Raw genomic sequence first — 27,551 nt, forward strand, 5'->3', positions numbered from 1 at the left:
GGTTTAGTCTCCGTCATTGATTTGAGAAACTGTATCCAGATTGACCGTTTTTCTCCTTAAATACTCGTCAGCCTCTGGAGCTCTATCTCTGCCATTCATTCTCTTTTCTTTAGCAGTGGATCTTTATCTTGGCCCGTGTCTTCCTTACTCTTACCCTCTGAGACCATCCATCATCAAAGGATCTATGTGGTTTGAATGGACTGTGCCGTATCAGATTCTCTTTCCTTTGCTTCAGGGATCCTGATCAATTTGTAGAATGTTTAGATAAAGTCTCAGAGAATCCACAGCCCCTCTTAATAGAAGGGGATGCCTTAAATACTTCTGATTGGCCAGAAACGTTCTCTATGCTGTAAGATGTTTATTTAACATTCTTCTTGAACGAGTCTCTAGTGTCAGTGCTATGTAGCATTTAGATCTGGAGAAATGACATTGGCAGTACCAATAATGCTATAGTGTGGTCTCTTTAAACGTTTGCTCAACATTGGGGGGTTTCTCATCACTGATTTGCAAATCACAGAGACAGAACGTACATTGTGCAGTCCAATCTCTTTACCGTTATATCTGCTGTTCAGCATGCTTTTAGTTTGAATCTAATTCACGTCTGTAGTCTGTTTTTTTTTCGTTTTTTTCTATCTGCAAAAGTGGATCAGTCATGAAGGACCTTTCTCTTTTTTATTCCTTTTTAGTGCTCATGAATATTCTTTCAACATTTTCACCCTTTTTCCCTCTTCAAAGTTCATTCACCTTTAAGAGTTCCAGCGTCCCCCCCCAAGAAAAAATCGCTTTAGGTGTAATAGCCCTTCCTCTTTAGTGAAATTTGAGATTTTTCTCTAAGTGAAGAATTCAGGTATTTTATGCTATAATGAGTACTCCCAGTAACGAGGGTAGTAAATGGATCCTTTACACCGGGTCAGTATAATTACCCTCATTACAGTTCAATAGCCAGGGTTGCCAGGGTTTTCTTGCGTGGGATTATTCATAGGCATGACAAGGTGTAAAACGTGTGTCACACTGCTGGTCTGATCATGTTTCCTCGTCTGATATCCGCACTGATTTTTAGCATCGAGTAAACGAATGCTCAGTCTCCTCTCTGCGCCACTTCTACCGAAAGGAAAGTAGTGATGTCATCGTTGATACGGGTTCGATCATTAACTTTAAGCTATGCTAGTTATGAAAGTGTTTAGGGAGATAAGAGAAAGGAGTTTGCTGGTCTCTCTACTCGTCCTGGTAATGATGGCTACGCTACCTAGCAGAGACGTAGGGACGGGTGGGGACGGGTACTGTAAGTGTGTCGCATTAATAACTCCTCCAAATGTTAATGGCTGCCTGGCGCACTCAGGAGACCACATGGGGGCTGGGGGGAAGCGACAGCCAGACACACAGACTGGCCCGTTCTGGCACTCAGCACGCTTAGGCCATCTTATCTACAGGACCCGTCCACTTCCTGATGATAAATGGCTCGACTCTCGTAACCAATTGCCGCATCTCATTATCATTGGACGAATGCTCTGAATAAGTTCTGGGATGCAGATGAAGATTCCCCAGCACATGAGGTCAAGTGTAAAGAAGAACAACATCTCTACCCATCACATCTCAGCGTGGTTTTTATTTCCCCTCGATATAGTTACTTATTTACCCACTGTGGTTCTTTTCAGACGCCTCTTCGTTCACCACGATGTGAGCCTTTTCTGTTTTAAACACTCAAACAGCTGTGTCCAGAGCGTATCCAGAGATAAGAGTCCACCTGTTCTGGTTTGTATTCATTCAAAACATGTTGGAGACTATTTATTTTTGCCATTAACGTACCTTTTTTTTTCTTCACACGGCAAACCATCGTTCTTCATAATTAATTGCTTTCAGTCGCTCGTTTTTTCGGAACAATACAAGTCCTAAATGGATATAAGGTATTTTATTATCTCTGCACCACGCTGGCTAATCATTTGTTTGTGGATTAGGTTCTTAGCTTGGTCCTCTTTGTCCAGAGGTTTATCTTTTGCGTAGAGACACCCCAGGCTCTGCATTTGTCCCTGGCCCACACTTTGTGCTACTAAACACGTCCAGGGTGAAACAGTTCTCGCGTTCCAACTCATTTAGAAGCCGTATTATTATTATTATAATTAACTTTCAGAAGTAAAGGGAGAATCAAATGATAAGTTTATGTGCAAGCTTCTCGTGCTCAATTTCATCCTTTAAATGAATGCAGACGTCTCTCGCTGTTGTTCTACTAAGCCACCGTTTGTTTAAGTAAATTACATTTCTTTCATGTTACCATTTACATGTCCTCGCCATTATCTTCTGATTAAATCCTCCAGCCGCAATGCTTCTGTAGCACATTATTAAATCTGTTCTCGGTGCTTCAATAGAACACGAAACATGAAGTGTCTTCTAATTGACCTTGCTCTGGTCTTTCCTAATAGTCGCTCCAAGTTAAATGCATTCGTACAATAACGCACGTTCTGTTAGTTTGTATTTGCGATTTTATTTTTTAAATTGTGCTTTGACAGTGTGACAACGGCGTAGTAAATCAAGGCCATAAAATTCTCATTTGTGCACAGAATGTAGGGTTTTTAATGGTTTTGGTACTTTGTTGTCCTTTCGGTTAATGAACGTTCATTTTTATCTCTTTATTTTTTTATTTCTTTATTTGTCATGCAACACGCATGCATGATAACAGAAGCGGATTCAAGTGTTGGGTGAAAATGTTCTATTCAATTAATTGCCGAACTTGAAAACGCAGAACAGTCAAACAATAATATGTCTGCAAAATGAGAGTGAGAAAAAAAAATATAAAGATCTAAACCCAGGAAAATATGGAACAAAAACAGCTCTGTAAACGACACATAAATTTGAGCTCGTAATCAAGTGTAACTAAGACACGCCCTTTGTTTTAGAAACACTTTCCCTTGTACTCTATATAACTCTCTTGTAACTTCTGTATTTATTATTTGATAGATTATATGTATCCACTCTAAAGGTACTGATAGCATTAGGGTAGACTTTTAGCATTAACTCTGCACAACACTTGGGTAACTTGAGTGTGTGAAAAAGGCTCTGGTGTTTACAGTGTTTTGTAGCAAGAGAAAGAAAGAAAGAGAGAGAGAGAGAGAGAGAGAGAGAGAGAGAGAGAACTGGGTTTCTGCTAAAGTACAAAAAAAAACAATATTTTAGGCCATAAAAAGTCTTCCATTCTCTTTTCTAGGTCCTAAATAATTTTTAACAGGTCTTCATTTTCCGCTGTCTATGTAACACTACCTCTAATGCTCATTGAAATGCCTCCGCAGCACTTTAGAAAATTTGTAGTTGTTAGAACACCAACACCATGGAAAACCTTCTTTTTCTAGTCCAAATATAATTTGCTGTATAACAACAACAAATGTGACATACAATGCAACAGCCAATCAGCTTTCTGTCAGTGGTGCGAAATCTCTCTCGGGTTGTACGGCAGACTTTATTTTTCAGCTACGGGGAAGTGCAAGTTTCGCGATACTTGGTTCAAAAATAAACATTTTAATTTAGGGCTTGGATTAAGGCCAGTTGCTCACAATGTATTTGTGTGTGATTTATAGGTGTCAAATTTAAATCCTAATGGTCTTAAAAAGTCTTAAAACACTGAAGAAACCCTGAAGAAAGAAAGATGAGAAGAAAGATATCGTTACAGCACCCTGAAATTCTTTCTTCGCATATCCCATCGCATATCCGATGTTAGGGACAGAGTGCAGGGTCAGCCATGATTCAGCCCCCCTCGAGCACAGTGGGTTTAGGGCCTTGTTCAAGAGCCCAAGAGTGGCATCTTGGCGATACTGTGGCCTAAACACCCGACCATCCGATCAGTAACCCAGACTCTTAACAAAATGACTATCATGTATATGCAAAAACCATATATTAATTATACACCCTATATTATATTATGTATATATTGTGTGTGTATATACATTTACCGGCCACTTTATTAGGTACACCTGTCCAACAGCTCGTTAACGCAAATTTCTAATCAGCCAATCACATGGCAGCAACTCAATGCATTTAGGCATGTAGACATGGTCAAGACGATCTGCTGCAGTTCAAACCGAGCGTCAGAATGGGGAAGAAAGGTGATTTGAGTGACTTTTAACGTGGCACGGTTGTTGGTGCCAGACGGGCTGGTCTGAGTATTTCAGAAACTGCTGATCTACTGGGATTTTCACGCACAACCATCTCTAGGGTTTACAGAGAATGGTCCGAAAAAGAGAAAATATCCAGTGAGCGGCAGTTCTGTGGCCGCAAATGCCTTGTTGATGCCAGAGGTCAGAGGAGGATGGCCAGACTGGTTCGAGCTGATAAAAAGGCAACAGTTACTTAAATAACCACTCGTTACAACCGAGGTATGCAGAAGAGCATCTCTGAACGCACAACACGTCAAACCCTGAGGCGGATGGGCTACAGCAGCAGAAGACCACACCGGGTGCCACTCCTGACAGCTAAAAAACAGGAAACTGAGGCTACAATTTGCACAGGCTCACCAAAATTGGACAATAAAAGATTGGAAAAACGTTGACTGGTCTGATGAGTCTCGATTTCTGCTGCGACATCCGGATGGTAGGGTCAGAATTTGGCATCAACAACATGAAAGCATGGATTCCATCCTGCCTTGTATCAACGGTTCAGGCTGGTGGTGGTGGTGTAATGGTGTGGGGGATATTTTCTTTGCACACTTTGGGCCCGTTAGTACCAATTGAGCATCGTGTCAACACCACAGCCTACTGTTGAGTATTGTTGCTGACCCTATCCATCCCTTTATAACCACAGTGTTTATCACCTTTGGGATGTGGTGGAACGGGAGATTCGCATCATGTATCTGCAGCCAACAAATCTGCAGCAACTGCGTGATGCTATCATGTCAATATGGACTAAAATCTCTGAGGAATTTTTCCAGTACCTTGTTGAATCTATGCCACGAAGGATTAAGGCAGTTCTGAAAGCAAAAGGAGGTCCAACCCAGTACTAGTAAGGTGTACCTAATAAAGTGGCCTGTGTGTGTGTGTATATATATATATATATATATATATATATATATATATATATATATATATATATATATATATATATATATATATATATAAAAATTGGAGTGTGTGTGTGTGTATATATATATATATATATATATATATATATATATATATATATATATATATATATATATATATATATATATAAAATTGGAAATGTCTCTGTTCAGTAATCACATACGCACCAATTTTGGATCCTGTTCTTACCTTGGCACCACTCTCACATTAGTTTTGCCCTTTCATTCACCCTGCACGGTGGCGTCCTAACATCAGACTGATGTGCTACTTCTACAAAGCGCCCAGCTGCCCAGCTCAACATCCGCCACTCACATGGGCATGTGTCTGAGTCAAGAGCATTGTTACACCACTTTTCATGTTGTACTCATGTATGTGACTGATAGAGGGATATGGGGGAGGGCATGGTGAAACAACATTATTTGCATCCTTATAGAGAAGCTAATGATACACAAGAAGCCTAGAGGGAAAACATGGTGGGATCACGTGACCCTGACGGTGATTAGTAGAGCCTATTCTCTGCTGTGTGCCGTTGTCAAGGCTGTCAGTTTAAGAGTTCATTCTTTTATTATGCTGATGCAATTTTCGGGGGATTGGTGGTGGTGGTGGGGGGCTGGGGGATTTTGCTTTTAGTTACCACCACTGTCATGTTTGCTTTCAGAGGATTGGTGAGAAAGAGCAGATGGTCATCATAGGAGGTGTCATCGCTCATCAGCAGCAAGGTGGCAGATGTATGGTTTACGATATAGCTGGCAACCTGGCATGATATTGCCCTCCTTAAGTAACCATCTCCTCCATTTTGATCTGCAGTATCATTAGTATACACGTGGTTGCGAATAGTACTATTAAATAGTTGTGAATGTGCTTCTGAACACACACCGAGTTTGTATCTCAGAAATGAAAATTTGTCCCTGAAAACTGGAACAGGTCTTTTCCAGCCTGAACGCCTCTCACCTGCTAGCGGAGACATAATGCTTTGATTGTAATAAGAACCTAAATTGGTCAAGTCATTCAGCGGTAAGGAATGAAGAGCGAAGATGTCATTACCTCAGTATGAAAATTGATATTCCTTAGTCCATTTCTGTTCTGTGTGCTATTACCCGCAGGTAGTTAGAGCCATTTTGTGACTTAATGTGTCCTGAGCTACACCGCTGCAGTGCTTGTGCGCACTCTTGCTCAAACCGCTAATGACGGCTGCGACTGAAGGAAAAAATGTTCCTTGGATTATCGGGATGATTTTTCATAGTTAATGTGCTGCTTCAGAAGTAGAGCGATTTTCGCCTTGGCTTCAACACTCGAAACTATTGAATTTCCCAAGGTCACAAGGTTCACCGTTTTCTTTTTCTTTTTTGAAGTTCCTGAGTGTAGAAATGCAACGCGATGAGAACGGAGCGTATTCTCTTTAGACCGCGCCGGCTTGTTCTCGGTTGCCTTAGATCTGGAAGCTTACTCCAACTTCGTCTTTCTCTCGTTTTCTCCTAAATGGCCATAGGGGTTGCTTTTAGAAAATGGGATGCTGCGCACACACACACTGACACACACCCCATCCATCCTGCTCTTTTCCACCTCCTTATCCTGGCCTCATCGAGCTAATTCTGCTGGGAGCTCATTGGCTAAGCTGAAGAAGGGAAACCCTGAGGCCATGTTCTGCCTGACCCTCATCCAGCTGGTGTTCTGCTTAGAAGACAGTAAGAAGTCAGTCGTATTATTAGCCTGCTCTAGCTATTCCATTCGCACACCTTCAGGCGATCAGATCTCCCAGCTAATCAGAGGTGCTACAAGCAGGATTTCGGTGTCTTATGTGAACAATTGGTGCCTTATGTGAATCTGTTTGTGGGCCTTTAGTTAGGATTTTATGAAATAAGAATCAATAGTTCCTGTTGCATTCCAGTGAGCAATTTTATTATTTTTTTATATAGATTTCTTTCATAATAAAAGTAGCAACTTCAGTAAAATTAGTAACACCTCTTTGGTTCCACAGATGGATAATGTTACTAAAAGTGAACAATTCAAAAGCAACCTCATAGTGTTATATACAGTGGTTACACTTCTGCTCAGCTGGTCACCTTTCTCAGTTAGGTGTTTGCCATTCTTGCCCAGATTTTACCTTCAAGTCTACCTGGTTGCCATTCTTGCTCTGATTACCTCTCCTTCTAACTCCTTGAACGATCTCCTTCCTACAGATTTGTCCCTCGTTCTTGCCCTAATAGAGGGTAACTTCCTTAACTCTGCAGTTACCGTAATCACCCCCCTTTTTATTTTGACTTCTCTCACCCATTCGGTTACCCTCTCCGATACACTAAAAAGTATTGGGACGCCTGACTTTCTCAGCCATATGGGGTTCTGTTATGGAAAAAAAAGGAGCACACGATGGTCTTTGGATGCAGTAGCATGAGATTTTCTCTTCACCTAAACTATGAGGCCTAAATCTTTTCTAGCTTGAATGGGCACATCTCCACATGCATACTCCAAAATCTAGTGGAACATCTTCTCAGAAAGAGTGGAGGGAATTATAAGAGCCAATTGGGACTACATGTGGAATGCGATGCTCAAAGAACACATACATTACTTATGACCAGGTGTCCATAAACTTTTAGTTTTTACTCTAAACTTGCCTACATGCCGGGTAGGTCCCTTCTTATCTCCTCTATTTGTCTGATGGTAGTAACCCTTCTCTCTGTTTGGCAGCCTGGTTGGTGTTAATAGAGAAGATTGATAGAATGTATTCCAGGGAATTTTCTTAAAAAAAAAAAAAATAATAAAAAATGGAGCAGATTTTTGATCATTTAAAAGGAGTTTAGAAAACTAAATCATTGATTCTGAAGTGTATCATTGTTTGTTTAGAAGTTTCTGTTCGATCTGACTTTCCTCCATGACATCATGTGTTGCAATGCTGAAGTTTTTCTTGGCTGTTAAAAAATAAATAAAATAAAAAAAAACCTGAACTGCTGCCCGGTCAGTGTTCTAATTAGACTAACTTATAATATCCTCCGCTTGCTGTAAGTGATCACATTAAGTGCCTTCATACATCAGCTCCAGCCCCTGCACTTGCATTTCATTACAAATTAAGGACGTTTGCACCGTTTCGCTATTTGCAGGAAAGAAAGGCAGGAAGTTCAGCGGGCAAATATTCACATTTCTAACCCCTTAAGTGTTTCTTTTCATAGCTTTATCTTTTGTCGTTGCAGCCTGGTTTCGGTACAGTCTTAACTAAAGATAATGTGTTTCTCTGTATTCTCGCATGTAATGATCCTTTTTCATTTCTTTTTTTTCTCTCTCTCTCTCTCTCTCTCTCTCTCTCTCTCTCTCTCTCTCTCTCTCTCTCTCCCCCCCCTAACAGAAAAAACAAAGAACCAAGGAGTTGTCTGCGTTGTTCCACACATATAACCCTTATGACCATAAGGTAAGAGCTAATGTAGGCCATTAGCAGACCCCTTCATTAAACCTGACCTTTTCTTTCTGTTCGTCTGTAGCAGTGCATTTCTCTGCTCTTAGATTCTTATCTGAGCTTCTTCTCGAGCAAACAACCACAGCACTTCCACAGCTCCTCTCTGCTGTTAAGGATAATGGCTTTTCCGCCATTCTTCTTGTCAGTCTTGTCAGCGTAATCTCCGGAGAGCGAGAGAGAGAGAAAAAGAGGCCTCTTTTAAACATGGTTTGGCGAAAAGGAGAGCGAGAAAGAGAGTGCAGAATGTCACAGTCTTTGGGCATCTGGACAGAAATCAGCGTGAGCTCTGTAGCTCTTGTCTTTTAATGGCATCATTAAAATTTCAGCAGAGCCAAGCTCCTTCACTTCTCTAAATCTCCCACCCGTAAAAAAAAAAAAGCCATCATCTCTGCTGATACTGTTATTCAGGATTTTTTGGGGGACTAATTACTACAGCACGGCATAATCAAGTCCAAATTGAATAACCCTCAGAATGAACACAAAGTGCTCAAGCAATAGTGAGAGAGGGTGTACTTCTTGGGGTGGGCGTGGGGGGGGGGGGTTTGACTCCCTCCAAGATGATCTTTTTCAGCATTTTGCCTACTTTTATATTCATAGTCTAAAATAAAAGATCAGACGGCTCTTAAATATGCACACGACACCCAGACTGATTTTCGATGATAATGCTTCTGCTTAGGTTTCAGGATTTGACTCGGGGATTGTTCCTGAAACTGATTAGCAGATTTGATTGCTATATCTGCAATTGACTATTTCCACAGCACTGTCCTGTTTTCCTCTTGTACACCACACCTGAGTGGTGATGCATCTGATACATCCACAACACATAGCGATCAGCAGTGTACAGAAAACACACTTGTACATGCTGCAAAGGGAATTATGTTATTTGCTGTATTTCTAATTGTTCCAGGGGGTCGACAGGAATATGACTAGTAGACAGTGTTGCAGCCCGAATTTATCTGAAGCTCATTAGCATAATAAAAGCTAGACTATGTAAAGCAATCAGAATCTTAGTTTGAGGAAACCAGGTGTCAAACTGGAAACTATTGGTAAAGATTTTTGTGCTGCTTTTAGCACAACTACACTCTTGTTTAATTTCAAAAGTACGCTATCTAATGAAGGTGAAAGCAGCAGTGTTCAGGGTCAGATTCTTTTCACTTGTTTTTTGCAAAAAAATCAACAGATATATTTATATATCTACATTTTCCGAACTCATGACAAGCATAGCAACAGTAAGCGTGGATAGAACACATTAGTTCATCACATGGAGATCTGTTTTTTTTTTTTTTTTTATGTGTGAATAGGCCACAGATAGCATGAGAGCAATCCTAGTAAATGCTAGCGTAGTTGCAACATGCTAAAACAGCTTGAAAATAATGTCATGCCATACACTTTTCATTCTTATTCACAGTATAGTAATAGTAGTAGCAAGAGGATTTATTTAGCCTTTTTTTCTTTAATTAGTCTGCAAAAAAATGTTTTGAGTAAAAAGAAATAAATAAAGAACACAGCAAAGCGAGAATGGGCCCATTTCCTCTCTCTCCCCCCATTTATTCCTCAACGACGAGATTGATTAATGCTTCGACATCACACTGTTTTAAAAAAAGGCAGCGCTCAGAGGTGCAACCGTGTCTCACTGTTAATGAAAGCTAATCGGGGAGGGGTTAGCATGGTGTCATGTCAGGAACACTAACCAAGCCCTGAAGAAGCTCCGCATTATTTATAAGAGATGTTAGCATAATTTTCACAGGCTTGGAGGGGTCTGCTGCATGAGGAGTCTCAGTGATAGCACCATTAGCATCACGAGGAACGTTATAATGTTCCTTTGGTGATTTTTTTTTTTTTTTTTTTTTGTCCAACATCTAACAAAAAAAAAAAAAAAAAACAGTGTCATTTTCAATAAGACAATTAACATGCCTGATTCCAGTGCAAAATGAAGCCCAGGCGCAGGATGGTCACCATTTTGGCTCTGGCCCAAGCAAGTAACAATGAAGCTCTGGTACATTAATCCTGTTCTAATGATGCGTGAGCCTCCACACTGCAGATCCTGATCGGTTGGCATTAAGGCCGCTGTGCTGACAGAGACGGTGTATCCTTGTGCCTCGGCTCTTTCTGTTTTATATGGCCTGCTCTGAGACACCTTTTCAGGGCTTCGCTCCCATTTTGTAGCCACTAAAGCTGCCGGTCCTAAAACTTTTTTACATTTCAGACCATTTTCACACAAGACCATTTTTTCACAGACCTGGTGGGGTGGTGTGGGGGTTGAGTCACATGCAATAATGAATAGAATAGAATTAAGATAAGATAAGATAAGATAAGATAAACCTTTATTCGTCCCACCGTGGGGAAATTTTTGTTACAGCAGTATGAAGAAAAATTAAAAATAAATGCAAATATATAAAAGAATAGACAAATAAGACATATTATAATATTACAAGTATATACACAACACAATATATAAATACAGATGAGGGAAAGTACGTATTGCAGGTTGTATTGCACACAGGTGGTATTGCACGTATTGCAGGTAATATTGCACGTATTGCAGGTAATATTGCACACAGTAGTATTATTAAATAGTAAAACAGTAAAAACAGTAACTATTACACCATTGAACAGTAATAGCAGTGAGTATTTTGGTTAATGGTTCACTGGGAGCAGCTTTTATTGTACAGTCTAATAGCAGCAGGGAGAAAAGACCTTCTGTATCGCTCCTTAAGACACTTAGGATGTAACAGTCTGTCACTGAAGGAGCTGCTATATATATATATATATATCTCAAACAACTGAAAATCTCAGCAAAGGCAAAAGTTTTTTTTCCTCTGTGCGATCCAGTAAATAAATGATCCATTGTACAGTACTGGTTCTGGTTGGGTTCTAGATTAGTTCTAAGTTCTCAAAAAATTCTCAGGATGTATTTTTTCCACCTTTAAACCATAAAGAATGATGTACAGAGTATAACATAAGAAATAACTGACTGCATGTTGTGCCGGTATTAGAAAATGATCAATGATTTAAATCGGTGGAATGGAAGCAGAGTTAATTTTCTCACCTAAAGTGGGGACTCCTTTCATCCCTGTTACATGACCGTCTCTCTACAGGAAACTTCACCATGACATTTATTCTACACTGTTACTAGAGAAGCAGCAAAATATTAGATTGAGCATTTTCATATAATCCGTATAAATTCATATAAATATGAGTGGCCGCTTTTACGGCCGAATAAAATGCAGAATTGACTAGTGCTGTGGTGTCAGACAAATGTAATGACTTTATTAATTAATTTACTTTGTTATAGACGGTGCATTTGTGTACTTTGAAGTTGGTGGCCATGCTACATAGCTATATTAGTGTAGCAGCAACTTAGTGGCATATTTGTTTCTAATGTTCATGACTTTTGATAGAATCTCAGTTGATTTGCTAAGCATTGGGGTGTGTGTGTGTGTGTGTGTGTGTGTGTGTGTGTGTGTGTGTGTGTGTGTGTGTGTGTGTGTGTGTGTGTGTGTGTGTGTGTGTGTGTGTGTGTGTGTGTGTGTGTGTGTGTGTGTGACATGTTTCTGCAATAACCTGCGGCTGAGGCGAGTAAATTGCTCTTTTAGAGATGCTAATATCCTGCTCTGTGAATGCAGTAATTACGCTAATGCTTACTGAGCGAGCTGTAATTATCCTCCTTCTGCAGCCAGAGAGACCGACAGGAAAGAGGAGAGACCGACAGTGGTAGGGAGACAGCTGGGACGGAGGACAGACAGACAAAAACAGGGAGAGACAGGCAATAGAAAAGATAGCTGGACAGAAGATACGAGAGAGAGACAGCAAGAAAGAGAGCTGGACAGACTGATAAAGCATGTGAGTGACAGATGGAAAGATGACAGTCATGAAAAGAGAAACAGAGATAGACAGAAGAGAAGAGTCAGTCTAAGTTTAAAAGATGTGGCCAGTGTGTGTGCCTGGCTTGGTAAATGAGGCTTGCCCTGTAGGTCTTAGTGAAGGAGGCGTGGCCTGTGTAAGTTAGTTTTGGTCAAAGAGGCGTGGCCTGTAGGTCTTAGTAAAGGGTGTGTGGCCTGTAGGTCTTGGTGAAGGTCTTTGTAAAGGAGGTGTGACCTGTGTGAGAGTCTTGGTTAAGGGGGGTGCGGCCTGTGTGTGGGTCAGTCTTGGTAAAGGAGGCGTGTGGGTCAGTCTTGGGATAAGGCGTGGCCTGTTTGTGTCAGTCTTTGAATAAGGCGTGGCCTGTGTGTGTCAGTTTTGGGATAAAGCATGGCCTGTGTGTGTCAGTCTTGGGATAAGGCGTGACCTGTGTGTGTCAGTCTTGGAATAAGGCGTGGCCTGTGTGGGTCAGTCTTGGAATAAGGCGTGGCCTGTGTGGGTCAGTCTTGGAATAAGGCGTGGCCTGTGTGGGTCAGTCTTGGAATAAGGCGTGGCCTGTGTGGGTCAGTCTTGGAATAAGGCGTGGCCTGTGTGGGTCAGTCTTGGAATAAGGCATGGCCTGTGTGGGTCAGTCTTGGAATAAGGCGTGGCCTGTGTGGGTCAGTCTTGGAATAAGGCATGGCCTGTGTGGGTCAGTCTTGGAATAAGGCGTGGCCTGTGTGGGTCAGTCTTGAGGAAGGAGGTGTAGCCTGTGTGGGTCAGTCTCCTTTAGGAAAGCGTGGTCTGTGAGTAAGATTTGAGGAAGGAGGTATGGCCAGTGTGGGCCTGACTTGGTGAAAGAGGTGTGGCCTGTGTGTCAGTCTTATTGATTGTTTCCAAGTACTTAGACTGTGTTTTACTAGAATGTGTGTATGTGTGAGAGAGAGAGCGTGATATCTGAAGGCCACTGCTCCCAGTCACACTCTTTCGGACTGTGATTAATGTAATCTCTACGTTGCCAGATGGTGGTGAAGAAGCGCCATCAATCACAATGAAAAGACTATTGAGCAGTCCTTACACACACACGTGCGCGCACACAATAAAACAGTAATTCAAAGCCCTATTATTATTTGTGGAGCTGCAGATCCGATTTATTTTGGATTTGGTGAACACATAAAAACATACGAAATGATAACATGACCTATTCAAGCAACTGGACAGACCTCAGAGCATTGTCCTGAGAGCTAATCACATTTATCTGTGTAGCAAGCAATCACTTAGCATGCTAACATGTTAATACTTTCTGCACTTGTCTACAGCATTCATATTGGCCTCTGGGTTGCCAGAGTGGAATAAAGCACCAGACCTTTGGGTTTTATTCACATGACATTAAAGAAGAAAACTAGTTTTTTTTAATTAAAATTTTCAATTTTATAATGCTGATTTAAAGTCATCCAATTTGGCAACCCTGATCATTACACACTATGTATGTCATAGTTATAACATGTTTTATAACCTTTTAAAACTAATAAGAAACATTATTCATGGAAGGATTTTCTGACATACTGTACAATCTGGTAGCCAAAAAAGGTAAATAAAATGTATTTGGAAATAAGAGTTATATACACACCCCTTAGCATGAGTGGTTTTGTTGACTTAATCTGGCACCTCAGAGTGACATCGCTCACTCTGCAGTTCAAAGCTTGTTGTTTAGCTCCTGCTCCGACAACATGTTGTAGTTTACGCTGTGTCTAATTACACACGATTAATTAGCGCAATTCGTTTGCATTACGTTTAATTACGCTGATTTAAATCTGTCGTTCTTCTTGTTTTCTTTGCATGATTGTATAAGGCAATCCTCTGCGTTTTAATGTGTGTGTGTTAATTAACTCGCTTTATAAACCACACAGACACAATGTTATCTTCACACGCCTTGTTGTGTGTTTGAGTCAGATGTCTATCATCTCTGTCTCTCTGCTAAAATGTGTGTGTGTCTGTATTTTGTGCAGCGGTTGGCTTGTGAGTGGTAGCTTTTACCGAACATTTGACACACACACACATATACACACACAATATATATTGAATATCTCTGATCATTATGTATTTAACATGCACCATTTACACTGATCTCACTCTGTCTCACTCTGCCTTAATCTGGCAACCCTGGCTGTTGCCATCGTTGCCAATATCTGTGTATTTCCGTATAAAAAATATGTATATATGTGCAATTTTGGATTTGTTGTCTGAACTTCATCCAATTTGGCATCTGACACTATAACCATGTTTAAACACTAAACAATTAATGTCAAAGTATTTCTGCACTCTCCAAATAATATAAAATACACCTGCGCAATCTGGCAACCACAACAATATACTAAATTTTACTGATTTAGTCACAGATTAATACAGATTCTATTTAAAAACACTAATAATAGAATGGGTATTATGGTACAAGATTAGTTTCCCATGTTAATGTGCAGTTTGTAAAGTTATTTTATATATTTATAAAAAAATATATATAGAAATAAATAAGAATAAGTGTAAAAGCTCTAATACTACACTTATAGCAATAAAACTACTGTGCTTTTGTTTTAGTTTTGTTTTTAACCCGTATTAACTACAATGAAAATGTAAATCTGTCAAATATTTTTGTTTTGTTTAATGATCCATTTTTACTTCCTACTGATATTTTTTTATTATGTTTAGTTCGGATTATTAATTTCAATTTTACTAGAGTTCAGTTTTTGTTTGTTTGTTTGTTTGTTTGTTTGTTTGTTTGTTTGTGTAATTTGCCCTTTTCCAGTTCTTGCTGCTGTTTGTACACTATAGTTTTGTTAATTTCCTCCAGTTTGTGTTACGCTCACTGTAATAATAATCTTCCTGTAACAGCTGCAATAACAAAGATGTTCTGTAATTAAGTGGAGTAGAAACTTTAACGGACGATTCCCGACAAACTTTTTTACACTATGAAACATTAATTTACGTGCGTGACGTGTGAAATAAGGTTTTCTCTTTACCGTTGCCTCTGTAATCCACTCTATTATGCCTTTGTGTGTGTGTGTGTGTGTGTGTGTGTGTGTGTGTGTGTGTGTGTGTGTGTGTGTGTGTGTGTGTGTGTGTACGGGACACTAATTGATGTGCGTGAGTAACGAGACGATTGTAGTAGTCACGATGCGCACACACACACTCGTAATTACAGCAAGTCAAAGAAACCAGCTGCGCCTCCGAATCAACTTTACACTGCAATAACACAAGCTTGTTTAGCAGTGCAACAATTTATATGGAAATGTGCTCTAATGGCTTCAGCTGTGTGTGTGTGGGGGGGGGGGCTGTGCTGTAGAGGGGGAAAGAGAAGGAGGGAGCAGGGGATGAAATGTAAAGGGGGGTACATTTGCATATTTGTAAGATTTGTTTTTTTTTGTGTGTGTATTTTAGGATTTAAGATCAGCAGAGCTGAGAGAAGCTAAAATATTCATCAGCTTATTCATAAGAGACATTTTATTCCTTCAGCACCCTGAAAACCAACTGAACCACTCCACTCTCTCCATCTTATATTTTCCATTTTATTCTACTTTTGCATTTTGATTTGATGTATTATTATGTATATGGTGTTTATTTGTATGTACTGATTGCTTATTTCTTTAACCACACTTGCTTGAAAGGGTACAATAATGGTGTTTGTGTGGCCTATATAGTGATTAGAGAGTGCACGGTTTGGGACATGTCACAATAACAGGGTTTATGTTGCCGATATGAGAATATGAGGTTTGGGACACGCCCACCTGATGGTGTTTATTTGGCCGATCCGGTGACTAGAGATGGTGTTTATGATTTATATAGTGACTGAAGACGGTGTGGTTTGGGACATGCTCACAGTGGAATTATGAGTGTTAATGTGGCCTGCATGCCCATATGATGGTGTTTACTTGGCCAATATGGTGGCATAAGGGCTAGAGAGTTTTGTTTGGTCCCACATAATGGTGATTATGTGGTCTATATAGTGACTAGAGAGTGTGTAGTTTAGGACATGTCCACATGATGGTGTTTACGTGGTCTCTATATTGACTAAAGAGTGTGTAATTTGGGACACATCCACATGATATTGTTTGTGTGGTCTGGGAAACGGCCATATGATGGTGTTTGTGTGGTCTGGGAATCGCCCACCTGATGGTGTTTGTGTGGTCTGGGAATCGCCCACCTGATGGTGTTTGTGTGGTCTGGGAAACGCCCACCTGATGGTGTTTGTGTGGTCTGGGAAACGCCAATATGATGGTGTTTGTGTGTTCTGGAAAACGCCCACCTTATGGTTTTTGTGTGGTCTGGGAAACGCCCATATGACGGTGTTTGTCTGGTCTGGGAAACACATACCTAATGGTGTTTGTGTGGTCTGGGACACACCCACATGATGGTGTTTGTGTGTTCTGGGACATGCCCACATGATGGTGTTTGTGTGTTCTGGGACATGCCCACATGATAGTGTTCTGGGACTTGCCCACCTTATGGTGTTTGTGTGGTCTGGGAAGTGCCCACCTTATGGTGTTTGTGTGGTCTGGAAAACGCCTATATGACGGTGTTTGTCTGGTCTGGGAAACGCCCACCTTATGGTGTTTGTGTGGTCTGGGAAACGCCTATATGACGGTGTTTGTCTGGTCTGGGAAACGCCCACCTTATGGTGTTTGTGTGGTCTGGGACACGCCTACATGATGGTGTTTGTGTGGTCTATGAAACGCCCATATTATGGTGTTTGTCTGGTCTGGGAAACACCCACCGTATGGTGTTTGTGTGGTTTGGGACACGCCCACCTATGGTGTTTGTGTGGTCTGGGACACGGCCACATGATGGTGTTTGTGTGGTCTGGGACACGCCCACATGATGGTGTTTGTGTGGTCTGGGACACGCCCACATGATGGTGTTTGTGTGGTCTGGAAAACAGCCATATGATGGTGTTTATGTGGTCGAGATGGTGAATAGAGAGTGTGTGGTATGGAAAGGTTGATGCTAAGCAGGAAAATTATTGGAAACATACTCGCCACATTTAACTCCACTGCACATACACGCACATCTTCAAACGCAACCTTTAGTTGAACCAACCATAAATACTTGTTGATCAGCCGTCCTCCAGGCTTGGAGTGAACCTGCATATTCAAAAGCTAGCGTGTTAGTCAGCGAGCTGTAAGCCATGAACACACTCTGAGGAGATGTGCAGTGCTTCTGGCAATGTTCTCCATGTTTCAGATGAGCAGGAGGTCCAGGAGGAGCCTGCAAGGCGCTAGTCTGTAGTCCAGCTTTGGGGAAAACCCCGTCCTTTCATCCTATGCACTTCTCCTCGCCTGAAGGAACACTAAATCCTCCACGGTGAGATGAAAAGCCGTCTAGACAGAATAATCCAAAACTTTGACCTCATCTGCGTCGTTGTGTTTCTCACTCAGGCTACAGTATAAAGCGAGGAGTCAACTCTCTCTCTCTCTCTCTCTCTCTCTCTCTCTCTCTCTCTCTCTCTCTCTCTCTCTCTCTCTTCTGATACCTAAACTGCTGTTTGAAAGTTTGTCTCGGAGCACTGGACTTTGTTGTTATAAGGTGGCTCCACTTTTCTTCAGGAGCGCCTCTTGAGAGCACTGAGAGCAGGATAGAACCTGTATGAGTGTTTGCTTTTCGTTTTTGTTCGCATTTCTTATCAGTCATCAGTCATAGAGGCCTGGGAGAACCTTTCACACCACATTTCTCCTACACAACAGTTTGCTTTTTGCTTCTTTTAAATAAATAAAAAAAAAAAGATATTTCAACCCCAGCTATCATTCTGCCAATTTCGAAATGTGTTTAATGCAGAAAAATAAAATGTCAAATAAGAGATTTAATCCAATTCAGCATGACATTTTGATTTTGATGGAAAAAAAAAATCCACCAAAGCACTGCTGAATTCAGGCCACAAAATGCTCTGACGAATTACTCATCCACAGTAAAGTGCTTGTATAATGAAGGAGTCTCCAGTGTCAGCACACTTTAACAGTCAGAGCTCAAGCTATAACTTAAAGTTTAACTTGAGTTTGCACTTTTAAAAAGATGTATCTGGGTTTTTCTTTCTATATATTACATTTTTGTGGTGGCCATTTTAAGCAGAAAAAGATTTCACTTCATACTTTTGACTTCAGTCAGGCAATTAAGCCTTAAGTCATTTTTCTCTACTAACTCTGGAGCAGAAAGTATACCAATGCTATGAAACCTTTTTCAAAATATTCTCCCTGAATTTGGTAATACAGATGTCATTTAAGGGAAGAAAAAAAAAAGTGTGGCATATTGAAGAATTTCTATGTAATCTACATTTGGGGAAGGACTCACATGTGTTTTTGTGCAGATTCTCACCTCAGCTCAGATTTATTTCTTTTTCCAATCTCTCTCTCTCTCTCTCTCTCTCTCTCTCTCTCTCTCTCTCTCTCTCTCTCTCTCTCTTCTCTCTCTCTCTCTCTCTCTCTCTCTCTCTCTCTCTCTCTCTCTCTCTGAGTGCCTGAGTTCTCCCACACTGTAATTTTAGCCATACAGGATGTGTTAAAACATCTCTGAGTCTTAGATCACTGGCTGATTTATAGACCAAGCTGGAAAAAGAGCTGTGCTGTGCTAAGCTAAGAGGAGGAAACTGTAAAACATTGTGTTAACACTGGAAAGGCTTGTGTTAAATTCTGTGTGTGTGACATGGCTGTTACACACCTTTAGTTCCTTTTTAAGTCTTTTACTTTTCTATCATTTCAAAGTGTGCAAGCACAGAATCTCTGTATTTGTACTGTGTAACTTCAACCTCTTAGATATTATAATAAACACTAAACTGGTACTGTATTGTTTATGGCTAACATGTTATCAAGATCTCATTTTTACACAATTGTGTTGCAGCATAACCCGATTTCCAGACAACCGCTATAGTCACGTTGAGACAAAAATCTTGATGTATTTTCATTTTTCTCATGAGGAGCTCGAACTCGTGCGTAACACTGAAACGTTGCATGCACAGTTAAGATCTCAAACATATGTAATGAGGTTTCACTGTTATCTCCTGTAAACAAAACTTATCTCACTCAGTGTTTTTCAGTGGCTTCCATGGCCAGATTATTTAGAAATCCAGTGGGAAGGAAAACGCACAATGTTTCCCCTAAGTGTTGAGGTAAACACTGGAGTCAAAGACCCAGAATGCAATGCAGCTACACAGTGCAGTTGTGCCAAGGTCTTGGTTTAGCAAGTTACCAACAGTAGGTACAAAATGGAAAGCAGTATGGACTCATGGCAGTTGATGTAAATCGAGGTCAGATTATAGGAATTAGTGAACATGAAAACAATTGGAGACAAGCATTGATATGGTGTACCAAATGGGATTAAATATAAGTGGGAAAATATGAATTTCACCTGAATTACATGTTAGGAATGAAAAATGGGCTCGATATCAGAGGAAAAAACTTTATTGGGATCACTGCACCATGCTGTGTGGTAGAAACAAGTCACCAGTCACTATTTCAGACTTCACCCACATGTCTCTCTTTGACTTATGTGGTACCTGAGCAACAGAGGAACCAAATTCACAGTTCTCTTGGTACCCAAAAACATCATGCAGTATTATAGAGAATTTTTTTGTTTCCTGTGAACCGGAAGGGCAAAATAACCGGCCTGGGATTTTACCTGTAAAACATTCTGGTAATTTACACACATGATCTTGGAAAAAAAAAAAGTACTTATGTTGCAATTCCTGCAATGCTGCTTCCATTAGGATATCTGCAATCATGCTGTTTCCATGCCAAAGTGTATTTGTAAGACAACAGATTGCATCATCATGATGCGTACACGCAGACGCAAACTCAAACCAGAGTTCAAGCGAGACAGAAGACTGCGTTCCTGCGCCAAGGCTTTTGTTTTAGCGAGTTAGGAATGATTAAACTGTCAGAATACATCGGGGCAAACAAAACTTCACCCTCATACATGGACACAAAGGCCTGAATGCCAGAAGTAAGAAATGCGTATAGAGACTCGTAGAGGAGGTCTGGGGAAGACTTGTGATCTTTTTATTTTATTTTATGTAATTTTTTGAGGAAAGAAACCCATCAAAGAAAACTGTAAAAACAGGCGCACGCATTCAGAAAGAAAACAGCGGCTGTGGTCGGGCCGAGAAATTAAAGAAAAAAGAGAGATGAAGGCTAGAAGGCTTTGTTTCTTTTAAGGAACATCCACTGTAATCCTGGCAATGATGGGATGGAAAAGAGAGAGAGGGAGAGAAAGAAAGAACAAACACTAGCTGTTTAGGGGAAAAAAGAAAGGGAGTGAAAGAGCATGAAAAGGAGGAGAATTATTGGCAAGCTGGGGGCTTGCAGAGACACAGACCAGACGTGGCAACACGCCAAGGCCTTCCATAGTGATTTACAGCAAAAGCTCTAGAACATACACACTCACAAATAAAGTCTGATGAGTCAGAAGTGGCCAGGGTTCTTGTGAGGAAAGAGAAGGTTGTTTGAGGATTTTCCGTCCTGCAGACTTATGGCTGTTTATCCTCATGTTGTGCTGATTTAAATAGTGATAGTTGCCTTTTAACTTAGTGCAAGAAATGATGATTGACATCTCTTCTTCATTGTTGCTCAACGTTTCCCAAAATTTGGTAAAACTCGTTTGAGGGTTTTAGAGAACAATGTTTACCACACTTCCCGTGGGCTCACCACCTGCAGGAGGGACAGTAAGGGACGGTGCTGTGAGGATTGGGCAGCAGTCGAAGGCGGGGGCCTGCTTAGACTGCTGCCGACCCGAATTACGGATAAGCGGGAGAAAATGAATGAATGTTTACCACAACACAACAGGGACAAAAGGTTATAAGGTGTTTAGGAGATTTAAGAAAGGCTGGTGAGGGGAAAGTCTGTTGCTATACTGTCTGCTATATTGTCAGTTAGAACACTTGTTTTGCGAATGTTTATGGATAAAAAAATTCCCATTCTCTAATAAATATAATGTTGCCAAATTGTTATACAAGGAATAAAACTTGAGCTTTTATTCCTCAAACAGTGTATAAAATATGGTCATGGTAAAAGCTAAGGAAATTGGTGTCTGGAAGTGAGCTTGGTTTTTAGTGTATGCTTATAATAATGTTCGTCCCATAGTGCGTCAAATTATATCTTACTCACGGGATTCATGATGAAAAGCCGCTTGTATGAATAATAGCTCTGGAAATTTGTCTGGGAAATGCTAACCTGACTGAGTAACCTACTCATCTTCAAAACTAGCAGCTGTTTACTCTCAAAAATCTCTAAGTGTGGCCTCAGTCACTCATTCACACACACACACACACACACACACCACCCTCTCTGCTTCAGAGTCTTCTCATTTGAATCAGTTTAGCTGCTCTGTAAAGGAACTTGGTTTTAAATCAGCGACATGAATGCACAAGTGGAGATTCTCTTAAATCATATGCTCAGCTTATCGAGAAGAAAAGGCCGCTTTGAAAAGCCTCGCCCCACAGGCTTCGTCTGCAAATACACTGGTGAAGCCCCATCGCAGGAGGAACCGAGATCAAATGGCTAATTGTCAGCTTTGAAAAGCCATGCCCTTGGGCCACGTCAATAACTAATAAAAAAAAAAAAAAAAAGAAAGAAAGAAAGAAAGAAAGAAAGAAAGAAAGAAAGAAAAGTTCCCCTGGACAGAGAAGATTCTGCAGAAGGTCTTGTAGACAGCACAGGTAAGCGCCCCGGCTGTTAGCAACCAACGCTAATGCTCAAGCCTCTTTTAGTGTGGCTTCAAGGATTTACCGTCTTTTTCATATTCCTTGATATCAAATGTGCAGCGAAATGTCGGTTGCAAACTCACCAATTATGGGCGGATTAGGGGATTAAATTAACGAGTTTAGACGACAGCTTTGCTGTTGCCAAGATAATCTCCTTACGTTAGTCCGGGCGCATGACTAGTGCATTAGGCAAGGAGAGAGACGAAGAGATTCTGATTATTCCTCTAGAAAGGACTCGTCTTAACGCGAGGGGGAATTCACCCCGTGGGCGCCTGATAGTACAGCGAAGGCGCAGGAAGCAAGAGAGGAGATCAGTTTGGAAAAGGGAAAGGAAAAGCACAGGAGTACTACCCCACCCTCCAGCAAGAAATATCTTCTTTTCCCCAAAGCGAGCTCTGAAGCGGTTAATCCTTTTATCAGCCGAGTCTCTGCTGTGCAGACCCCATCATTCTGCATCTGCTTCAGTCTTCGACTTTAATGCTTTCCAACGCTTTATTAGTGTTGTCTGCTCCTGATCTGGACTGATTGGTTCAGGGCAAAATGTCGGGCACCCCCGTCATATTCTCTTATATCACGGGGGGGGGGGGGGGGCTTCAAGCTGACTTAGATCAGATGTGTTTGCAGTGGTGCAGTTACATCCTGGAATCAATTGTTTTCACTGTCGGTCACAGGACTCCTGGAGATCGTGCCCTATGGCCTTCAGTTTCTAGTAATGAAATATATACTTCATTGACAAGCTTCAAATCAGTGTTAACGGTCACTTTCAGCTCTGAATAAGCCATGGGTCTTGATGGTGAGCTGAGATTTGGTGCGGTTCTGCTATTCAATCAAGCCAAGCTGATCCAACTCAAGCAAGGGCTCAAATATCTTTGTTACAGGAAAATAATCAGCTTTTGAAGGTTTTCTTCATAACCAGATTTGGATCTCAAAGACTGCTTGTTCAAACAATAACGTTCGAAATCATTTCTAATCCAGATCTGTCAAGTGCTGTCTGTCATGCTGATGGTCTGGGAGTAAAGCGTAAGGATCTAAGGACTAGTTGAATTGTGATCACCGGGAAGCTGCCACCTCTCACTTCTCAGATCAGCTCTGTTCCTGTCATCCTTCCCTATAGAGCGACAGCAAACAACGCTTTCTCTGACACAATCACCAAAAATCTCACAGCATTCACTATGATTGACAGGGCAATGTCACGTGGTAACAGGAAAAAACACCACAGCACTGATGGATTCTGAATTGTAATTGGTCAGAAGGGAAGGTGTTTATTTCTAATGAATGTCCTCATTTGTTTGTAATATGTAATTGTTTTTACTGCAACAGCCCATTCACAGGGATGTGACCAGTGCACGCTCCACATATAAACTCATTTTACATGGTGGAGTTTTCCGGAAGGAGGCATGTTACTTTAACAGTCATGGAAGATGTCTCCAGTTTCAGTGCACTGAGTCAGTCAAACAGCTTTTTCTTATGTTTCTTTTTTGTATTTAATTTTTTTCAACTTTTAACTTATAAACTATTCTAATATTAATTTGCGTATATTTAAACGTAACTATAAACCTAAATAGCAAATTGCTGTTACATAAGGGGCATAAAACACTTCAGGATGTGTTTGGGAAAACTAATAGTTAAACTAATAGTGTGCGTCATCATTTGTGTCTTTTGTGTTTATAGCAATCATTTGTTACATGATACACCACACTGTACACAGATTATACCCATGTCTCACAGCCTTATCTGCTCTCACATTGCACTCATCCTGTGCACTCATCTTAGCTTCGTTTTCTGTTTTTGTGTTTTTATTGTCCCTGTTTTGATGTATTATCCATCCTCATTTCCTTTTCATGTTTGACGGATTTAATTTCTCTGTCCAAACAGGAGATATGGAATTAAGTATGCAAAGCAACTTGAACAAGTTCAAGCAAAAGAGGAGGGCAGGAGGAGTGGTGAGAGAAGCGGGAAATGGGGGTAGTGTGGAGGAGGGGTGGATGAATATTCAAATGATCAAGGGCGTATTTAGGACACCGATTTGCATGTTGTTAGTGTGGCGCCTAACAAGCTTGCCGTTTCAGTGGGATGCATTTAAATGTGGATTAAAAGGGGCGGAGTTACTGCTAACAGCATGTAGCTTATTATTTTGCAATCACAATACACCAAAGTGTGTTATTCCTTTCATACAAAAGCAGCAATTTTATATTTAAATGTAGCATTTCATTTGTTTAAAAGAATAAATAATTGGCACTGAAAATGGAAAAAGATATATATATATATAATTATAATTATTATTGTTATTTATTTATTTATTTTTAAGTTAAAAAAATATGAACCGCTACTTCCAGTAAGTGTCATTTGGCAAATATTTTTTTTTTAAATGATAATTTTATCATGATGTATGTAATGTGATATATATCAACCAGCCTTATTAAAGATTTGTGGATAGATGAATATAAACCTGAGATGTGTAGCAGCACTACTGTCGGAAAAAGGAATCAACAATTTTCTAACCAATCAGAATCCAGAATCAGTTCAGAATTGCTCCTGTAAACACTGAATGTGTGTGTAATGTGGGCTTTGCTGGCGAGCATCAGTAATGATGGATAGGAGAATAAATGAGCGAAGGATGAGTGAGAGGAAGCCGGTAGTTAGTGGTAGTAGCAGGTAGTAGAGTGTGGAGGACATTTTAGGCACTAAAGTGTCATTAAGTTCCTTTGTGGGGGGAAGAGAAAGGGGGGTATAATGGTTCTCAGGAGAAATGTCTGTTCATGTAGCATAAAGAGGTCTTTTCATCCTCGTACCTACGCATCAAATGAAGGAGGGGTTTAGGAGTAGTGTTAAATAAAGGTGGGGTTTAGGAGTAGTGTTAAATGAAGGTGGGGTTTAGGTGTAGTGTTAAATGAAGGTGGGGTTTAGGGTGTAGTGTTAAATGAAGGTGGGGTTTAGGTGTAGTGTTAGTTAAAGGTGGGGTTTAGGTGTAGTGTTAGTTAAAGGTGGGGTTTAGGTGTAGTGTTAAATGAAGGTGGGGTTTAGGAATAGTGTTAAATGAAGGTGGGGTTTAGGTGTAGTGTTAAATGAAGGTGGGGTTTAGGTGTAGTGTTAGTTAAAGGTGGGGTTTAGGTGTGGTGTTAGTTAAAGGTGGGGTTTAGGTGTGGCGTTAGTTAAAGGTGGGGTTTAGGTGTAGTGTCAAATAAAGGTGGGGTTTAGGTGTAGTGCTAAAGGTGGGGTTTAGGTGTAGTGTTAGTTAAAGGTGGGGTTTAGGTGTGGTGTTAGTTAAAGGTGGGGTTTAGGTGTGGTGTTAGTTAAAGGTGGGGTTTAGGTGTAGTGTTGAATAAAGGTGGGGTTTAGGTGTAGCATTGTCCTGGTACACTATTAGACCATATTTCTTGAGATGAAAAAGGCATTATTGCTGTGCCAAGGCCTCACACATGCACACACACACGCACACACATGCGCGCACACACACACACGCACACACACACACACACACTGACAGAGGGCTGGGTAATTGTTATTCAGCTGCTGTTAATGAGATGAGGAGCCCAGTGGCGAGGGACTTGAGTGCTGCTTCTCTTTTGTTATGCTAATTACACACCGTTAGAGCTGGACCTCTGTCTGTCTGTCTATCCATCTGTCTCTCTCTCCCCCTTTCTCTCTCTCTGTCTCTCTCTCTCCCCCTCTCTCTCTGTCTCACTCTCTCTGGTTGTCTCTTTTCTATCTTAAATATCTCTGGTTATGTCCCTGACTTTCTTTCTGTCTGTCTGTCTGATTTCCTTTGTCTGTCTCAGTCTGTCTTTCTCTTCAACACTTCTTCTGTTTCTGCTTTTGTCTTAGTTATTCTGCTTGTCTGTCTGTATGTCTTTGTCTGTCTCTCCCTGCCTGTCTCTTGCCATTTTCTTTGTCTGTTTCTGCCTGTCTCTTACTTCTCTTGCTTAGTGTACATGTCTAGGTGTCTCTAAAATTCTTGAGCTTTCTCTGTCTGTCTCTCTTTTTACTGTCTCAATTCCTCTCTGTCTACTACCACCATCTCTGGTGTTTTTGTCTATATTTCTACACATCTCTCTTTGTGTACATCTTGCCCTTTCTTTCTTTTCTCTTAAGTCTCTCTCTCTTTGTATTTGTCTGTCTGAGTGATACTCAACTGATTTTAAGATTTTAATATAGCTTTATTTGCTCTTGTATTTATCTTAATAATTACCCCAGCAGTACAGCTGTATTATTATCTTACACACACCTTATTAACTCTCACACGCTAGATGTTATATTTTATATAAAATATCACACAGGTGACGTGTGATTTTGCTAAGTGATGAATTATGTTCTTTTTCTTTTAAATGTCTACTAGTCAAGTTGAGAAGCTTTTATTGTCATTGCAACCATATATAGCTGATGCACTACACAGTGAAATGAAACAACGTTCCTCCTGAACCCTGGCGCTACATACAACACGGGGCTAAGGACAACCTGTGCAAACAGTGCAAAGACAACACAAGACAGTGTACGACAAATACACAGAACACAAAATAGTGCCACCAGTAAACCTGTTGTATATTGCACACTGCACACTGTTTTCTTCTTTTCATAAAAAATTATTTATTATTATTTAATGAATATTATATTGTATTCTTTTGTGGTTGCTACAGTAACAATGATTTTATTTTGCAGTGGGCTGATTGGGAGTAAAATGTACCTGATAAGATCTGTATAATACTGTTCAAACCACATGTTAGCTTAAACCCCCACTCATTAAACATCACCTTGCTGATATGAGTGGGCGTGGTGTAATATGCTAATGAGCACACTTGATTACATTTGCTACAAAATCTTTATACTTAACATTGCATTAGAAAAACTGTGTGTGTGTGTGTGTGTGTGTGTGTGTGTGTGTGTGTGTGTGTGTGTGTGTCATTGTCAAAATCTTTTCCATTCAGAAATGGAACATGTGGGTGGGGCAAAGGTCAAATAGATGCTATTGGACTCCACTATTGCTAACAGTGTGCTATACTTTTTAATCTAACAATAAAAGGTTATAAATGCACTCAGCTTTCTATTTTTAAAAGTTCCGTTTTTAATTTGGGGTTGTTTTGTTCAGATTCACATTGCAAATTACACATTTTATTAGAAATTTCAGTGGTCACGCCCCTCCAAGTGTATTGGCAGTGCATTAATGGTAATTTTCCAAGGTTTTTTTGCAGCACGGTTTAGTGCACTTTTCATCAAAATATCTTTGAAACTGTGACATCATTATTGTCCAAACAGGTACAAGATAAAAAATACTTTGTAGCACAGGTGTGTTTTTATCTGCCTTTCACTGTGATTCATTCTGTTCAGTTGCTGCAATGTGTGCAGAGTTTAACATTTTTGCATATTTATGTTTACATCTTCGCCAGCTCTCAATCCATGATAAGTCCATTGTACCAGCGTGTCTTTTAGGCACAGAGTTGAGATGTGACATTAAAAAAAAAAAGACACG

General features: G+C 40.5%; 1 protein-coding gene across 1 annotated transcript in view; it reads left to right on the forward strand.

Moving 5' to 3' along the window:
• Nucleotides 1–27,551, forward strand: part of cdkal1 (CDK5 regulatory subunit associated protein 1-like 1) — a 224,619-nt gene that overhangs the window by 178,902 nt on the left and 18,166 nt on the right. Inside the window, exon 12 of the mRNA XM_083525620.1 lies at nucleotides 8,401–8,463. Coding sequence (XP_083381746.1) covers nucleotides 8,401–8,463 — 63 coding nt within the window. The remainder of the gene's footprint in view (nucleotides 1–8,400; nucleotides 8,464–27,551) is intronic.

This window comes from Silurus aristotelis (assembly GCF_946808225.1).
Source record: "Silurus aristotelis genome assembly, chromosome: 1".
Lineage (NCBI taxonomy): Eukaryota > Metazoa > Chordata > Actinopteri > Siluriformes > Siluridae > Silurus > Silurus aristotelis.